The 6,810-nt window shown below is 34.6% G+C and overlaps 1 protein-coding gene across 1 annotated transcript in view; it reads right to left on the bottom strand.

Moving 5' to 3' along the window:
- CDH9 (cadherin 9) overlaps positions 1 to 6,133 on the bottom strand; it is a 136,205-nt gene extending 130,072 nt beyond the window's left edge. The window contains exon 1 of the mRNA XM_004698090.2: positions 5,891 to 6,133. Within this exon, the coding sequence (XP_004698147.2) occupies positions 5,891 to 6,118 (228 nt within the window). The 5' untranslated portion in view covers positions 6,119 to 6,133. The remainder of the gene's footprint in view (positions 1 to 5,890) is intronic.
- Positions 6,134 to 6,810: the final 677 nt, after the last annotated feature.

Here is a 6,810-nt window from a genome sequence, read left to right as displayed (position 1 = left end):
GATTGCTGAAGAAAAATGTGAACATAAGCAAAGGTGGTGAAGAAAGCTGATGGTGCCTGGCAACCATAAGATACAGCGTCCGGGGTCTTAAAGGCTTCAAGACGTACAAGCAGCCATCTAGCTGAGAAGCATCAAAGCCCATACAGAAGAAGCACATCAGCCTGACTGACCATGAGGTGTGGAAGGGATCAGTTACCAGACATCAAAGAACTTAAAATCATATCAGTGGGTGCCCGCTCTACTGACACAATCACTGAAGACAAATGTGTGCATAAGCAAATGAGGTGAAGAGAGCTAACAGTGCCGGGCTATCAAAAGATATAGTGTCTGGGGTCTTAAAGGCTTGAAGACAAACGAGCGGCCATCCAGCTGAGAAGCATCAAAGTCCACATGGCAGAAGCACACCAGCCTGTCTGACCATGAGGTGCAGAAGGGAGCAGTTATCAGACATCAAAGGACTAAAAATCAGACCAGTGGGTGCCCACCTTCCTGATATGATCACTGAAAACAAAGAGGTGCATAAGCAAAGGTGGCAAAGAAAGCTGATGGTGCCTGGCTATCAAAAGATATACCATCTGGGGTCTTAAAGGCTGGAAGATAAACAAGCGGCCAAGTAGCTCAGAAGCAACAAAGCCTATATGGAAGAAGCACACCAGTATGTGTGACCACGAGCTGTCGAAGGGATCGGGTGTTAGGCATCAAGGAACAAGAAAACATGGAAGGGGGGAGCAAGTTACAAGAATCTAAGTATAGCTTCCTGCCTGGGGAGTGGACAGCAGAGAAGGGGCGGAGGGAGACATCGGACGGTGTAACTTATGACAAAACTATAATAATTTATGAATTATGAAGTGTTCAGGAGGAAGGGGGGAAGGGGAGGGAGGGGGGAAATGAGCAAACGATATTGAGGGCTAAAGTGGAGGGCAAATGTTTTGAGATTGATGAGGGCAACAGGTGTACATATGTGCTTGACTCAATGGATGTATGTATGGACTGTGATAAGAATTGTACGAGCCCTCAATAAAATAATTTTTTTTTAATGTAACAAAAAAAAAAAAAGAAAGAAAAGAAAATACATGTGGATGAAGCCTCCAGGGAATTCCCTCTGAACATAGACCAGGCAGGTGAATAGTCTTGCTATCATACAGAAGGCACTGGAAAGTGAATTGTTAAAATCTAACATTTATCATTTGATCTCCCTTTTGACCTATTGTAAAGTTGTTCTAATTTTTAATATTTTCTTTTCTTTCCAATGGAGATTTTTCTGTTTTACTTTGTTATTGGTATTAGGGTGTTTGTTGTTATTGTTTTTAATCTTTGTTTTGTATTTTTATTTTACCAATAAACATATTTTATGTAAAAAAAATCTCATAGAGTATTATTATAAGAACCAAACTCAGATATTAAGTTGAACATTTTCCATTTCATTACAAATATATATCTATGTTTAATATTTAGGAATCTACGATGCTATTAATACATGATATTAATTAGTTTACTTTGTTCTGCAATCTAACCTAACATAAAGCAGATTATTTTGTTTTTAATAAGATCTTTTAATATTTATGGTCCCACATAAGAGTCTAATTTCATCCCATTTAACTTTTTTTAATTTTTAAATTTGATTTTCTCGCGCCATAGCCAATCTCAACTCTTCCATCTGTAGATTGATCTATGTAAAAAACTTTGTTATGGACTTTCTACTAGCTCTTTCATCTTTCTGTCCATGCTGGTACCTCTTCTTTTTCAGAATCCTGAAAAATATTAAAAGCTTCGACAAAAAAGGTATTTTAAGAATATAATTTTACCCCACCAAAATATGGCTCTTAGAAAGTTGTGTGACTTCCAAGTTTCATACAGTTCATGAATGGCACAACATGTTTTAAATTTTGTAATCTATACATGTGTTGTCTGTACATTTGTTATGTTGCCACTACTTTATTTGTTCTAAACTTGTTTCTTCTAGTTTTGGGCACAAACATGCATTTTCATAAACATGGATTTTATGTTCTCCTGATGCTGCAATTTAAAAGGACACCTATACAATTGTATAATTCTTGTCATTTTCTGTGACAATTACCTCTGCATAGCTAAAAAACAACAACCACCACAACAAAAACTGTGAAAACCACATCCTATTAGAAGTCACTCCAGTCCCTGGAGAAGGACATCATGTTTGGGTAAGTGGAGAGGCAGTGGGAAAAAGGAAGGCCCTCTCTGAGATGGACTGACACAGTGGATGCAATAGTGGGCAGAGGCATGGGAACAACTATGTGGATGGCGCAGGAAGGTGCTGTCTTTTGTTCTGTTGTGCATTGACTCACTATGATCAGAGTCAACTGGATGGCACATAACAACAAAAATAACAGTCTCTAAATATGCAAATAGATAAGGATATTAAATAACAGAGGAACAGATTACAAAAAAGTTATAGGATATTAGTAGCTAAATAATTATTAAAAAGCAATGGGAAGCACGACAGGGTTTCACTCCTGAGCAATGCACAGCAAAGAGGCCCCTCTGTCAGTGGAGCCTTGCTGTGATGTTCAACAGGTTTTCTATGAGTTGCCAGACTAAAACAAGCTTCAAAGGAAGTGCTGGTCGCTTACTTCTGAAAATAACAGCAGACAAAAAGCATCTGGATCACAAAGCTTAATGCTTTAGGGATGAATTGTCATGATTGAAGGCCTGATTTGATAGTAGCTAATAAAAACAGCTATATGTTGTATTGATTATCTATAACAAGGTCCTGTGAACTTGAGGACTAAGATGTGTTTAACCCAAGGCATGGTATTTTCTTTCACCTCATAAATCATGTAAGAAATTGAACAGTTAATAATGAAGATCAAAAGGAATTCAGGTATTTAAACTATTATGTTTGGAAAAAAGAACAAACAAATCTGTCTTGGAAGAAGTGCAACCAGGATGCTCCCTGGAAGTGAGCATTGCAAGACTATATCGCACATGCTTCGGACATTGTATCGGAAGAGAATATTCTCTGGAAAAGGATATCAGACTTGGCTAGCAGAAAAGAGGAAGTTTGAGTAATGACTTGGTACAGTGGATGCAGTCATGGACTTAAATATAACAATTATGAAGATGGCAACAGACCAGGCAGAATTGCGCTCCATTATACACATGACCTCTAGGAGTGGGAGTGATTTGATAGCCCCAACAACAGCATCACAAAATTGTTACATTAATTGCCCCATAAGAAAGTAAGACTTTCTTTTAGTTTGTTGAAGCTTAAGATTCACATAGCGTTATTTTACATTTAGCAATAAAAATTTTTGATATTCAAATGATGGCTTCCTTTTTCAACTTCAACCTCAAGTTTTAATGACAGTTATTGGTTTTCATTTTAGGATTGTCATCTCACTATTAAGGATAAATAGCCAAAACTCAAAATTCACTGACATGGAGTGAATCCAAACTCATAGCAACCATGTAGGACAGGGTGGGATCGTCCCTGTGAGTGTGGGAGTCGGTAACGCTTTAAAGGAATAGAACGTCTCGTCTTTCTCCAGTGGACATGCTGCTGGCTTCAAACTACTGACTTTGTGGTTGGTTGGCAACCATGCATAACTATATGTGTGGGCTCCTACCCAAAATAAATAGGAATAATGAATTGTATATATTAGATCTGTCCTTGAGTGTAAAAAGTATTGTGTTCCAAAACAATGATACAATTCTGTATGAAAAGTACCTAAGTAAAAATATGTACACATATTTAGACTTTGTTTATGATGAATCAAAAAGTTCAATAAAAATTAAGCACGATAGCTCCAAATATCTAACATGCAATTTGCATAACAAAAGTTCGGTTCATTAATGGTGGCCATTTTTTGAAATTAAGAAGTATACATAAAAAGTTTAGAATACATAATTTTAAAAAGAAAATTAATGTTTGGATTGGGTTTGAGTTTCTTAAAATTGTATCTCCTTTTCTCTGTGGCTATTATTTTGTATCTATGAATCTGTGAAGATAAAACACTTATGTAGGACACTGTGACCCAAAATTGTTCTTATACACTGTTTCCCAAAAAAGAATCATGGGCAATTTCCTGTCCTTTGCACAGAAATGCTTTCCAGTTGAACTTGAAATATCCTAATGTTAGTTATTAACGACAGTGTGAAAATTGATGTTAAATGAGGGGTGTTAGAGGATACCATAGGACTAACCTGAGGGAAATAAGAGAGGAAAATCAGTAAGTGAATTGTTTGGGCCAAAATGAGAATGACCTATGAAACTAGAAGAGGGAAATATCAGAATAGACATAATAGGCTTTTGATAAAGAAGGTTACATTTGAAAAATATTTTGTATTGCCACGTGCAATATTATAAGAAAATATGCTGGGGAAAGGAACTGACAATGCCACAGAATAAATATATTTCTGTTGTAAAAGCTATAGACATGCCTACTGTGATTTACATTTTGTGATTTTTATTTTGGGTCTTGTCTATTCTATTTTTTAAATAAGACCAATGGATCAAATAATTCTATAGCTACTTCTAGTGCTTTAGTGCCAAGAATCAAATAACAAAAAGGGAACTTCAAAAAGTCTCTAGAAAAATGCAATTAAAAGATAAAAATTTCTCTTTTTTGAACATTTTGAACCCTCCTTTCATGATCGCCAGACAGTAATAGTATTCATAATTATCTATTTCCCTCTAGATTTCGATAATAACTGTAAGAATTGGGATTATGCTGGAGAAAATTCCAAGTATGAATATTGTGTAACATCATAAAAGGATAATAAATATGTAGAAAATCATTTACCTAGGAAAGATTATTTCATATGCTTGAGAAAAATTGAGTTCAAGAAGAGAATTATATATTTAATATTTTCACTTGACCTTGATTGTTAATAAACAACTCATGCCTTTGCATCTTACAAATATAAATATGCTTTTCCTCTTTGTTTGCTTAGAACTTTTGAGTCTAAAAAAGAGGCAAGAAGTAGTCAAGTTTGGATATTATTATTAAGAAACAGAAATAGCTAGCTATATCTGTAATCATTCTTTTTTTTTTCTAATCCATCTTTTATCTCATATAGAGCATTCTATGTATAATAATAAATTGACACCTAATTGAGTGTTGGTGCAAATATATTTTAGGTTTTCACAAGTGTTTTTTTAAAATCATTTTATTGGTGCTCATACAATTCATCACAATACATAGATCAACTGTGTAAAGCAAACCTATGCATCTGTTGCCCTCATCATTCCCAAAATTCGCTTTCCTCTTGGGTTCCCGGAATCAGCTCATCTTCCTTTTTTCACCTCCCCCTCCTTTCCCACCCACCCCCAAGAACCCTTAATAATTTATAAATTATTATTATATCTTATATTTGTGTTTTAAAGTACATTACGATTGGATATTTTTTTACTTCCTGTAATATACTGTTATTAATGACCCATTAATTTCAATTAAATTCTAAATAAATTATTTTTATATTCTCAAACATATATACATATATAATTAAGTCATGCCAGGTTGATTAGTAATCAATTCCATATATCATTAATTTTATTGCTTATTATAGGTTTTGACCCATATCAAATGTTAATTATTTAAACCAGTAAAGTAGCATCAGGACAAAAAGGCTTTGTGATATGTGTCCATAAAAATTACAGTCTAGGATACACTATGTGGCTTTACTACTGTCAATTCAGGTCCCCATGAGTCAAAAAGCAATGAGACAGCAATTTAACCACAACATAGATTCTGACCTAGCATCAATGATGCGAATAGATCACCTTAACCAAAGTGTAATACCACACTGTGATATTAGTCAAGTGATTTTGCAGACACATTGGTGAGGTAGCTTCTGTAAAAATATAAATAACTCTTTTATTCAGCTAGCATATTTCTTATAGAAAAAGCCTTACCTTGCCTACGTATTGGGTGTCTGAACCTGTGTACTCTTCCAGCAAGAAGAACTGATTCCACATCCAACCTCGTTTGCTGCGATGTAACACATTTTCATTCTCTTTGGTCAGATCAATTGTCCTTTTGCTTGGTAGGTAATTATTAGCTCTTTCATCTAATGGAATGGCATCAAGCATATGGAACACATAGGTCCAGATGAATAATGGTAGATAAGAATACGTCCACATTATCTTCAACTTCAACAAGATGTCAAGTTCCATATATTTTCTGTTACCCTGAAAAATAACATGGGGACAACATAATTTCATTAGCAGTGGTCCAATTTCTTATTACCTGTAAACTGTAGATTTTGGTCCAATTTCATATTACCTGTAAACTTTGGTTCAATTTCATATTGCCTGTAAACTGTAGATTTTGCTATAGCTTATTAAAATTGTATAAATAAATATATTTATACATATATATATAAATAAATTTATACAGATTTTAAATATGATGTGCTATAAAGTGCAATTGATTTTGCATCACATCGATAAGTAGTGGACATAGGACAAGTAATGAAGAGCAGACAGACATTTTAAGTTGACTTTTTGTCACTTCACCATATATATTACACGGGGAGCCTGGTGGTAGAGCGGTTTCAGATTAGCATTTGCAAACACCAGCCATTCACAGGAGAAAGACAAAGCTTTCTAATTGATAAATATCTAAAAGAACCAGCAGGGGCAGTTCTAACCTGCCCTATAGAGTCACAATGAGTTAGAATTAAGTCAAAGGTAAAGAATTTTGGGGTTTTAAAAATATATCCATTGAACGTGGACATTTTAAATTTAAACTTCTAAATATAAAAAATATACTCTACAATCCACAAGTTAACTTTTAGTTTTTGCATTAAGAGTCCAAAGGCGATATTAATAAT

This window comes from Echinops telfairi, unplaced genomic scaffold, assembly GCF_000313985.2.
Source record: "Echinops telfairi isolate 266 unplaced genomic scaffold, ASM31398v2 ScPeMD7_7469;HRSCAF=8507_1, whole genome shotgun sequence".
NCBI classification, from domain to species: domain Eukaryota; kingdom Metazoa; phylum Chordata; class Mammalia; order Afrosoricida; family Tenrecidae; genus Echinops; species Echinops telfairi.
This window is presented reverse-complemented; position numbering and strand designations above follow the sequence as displayed.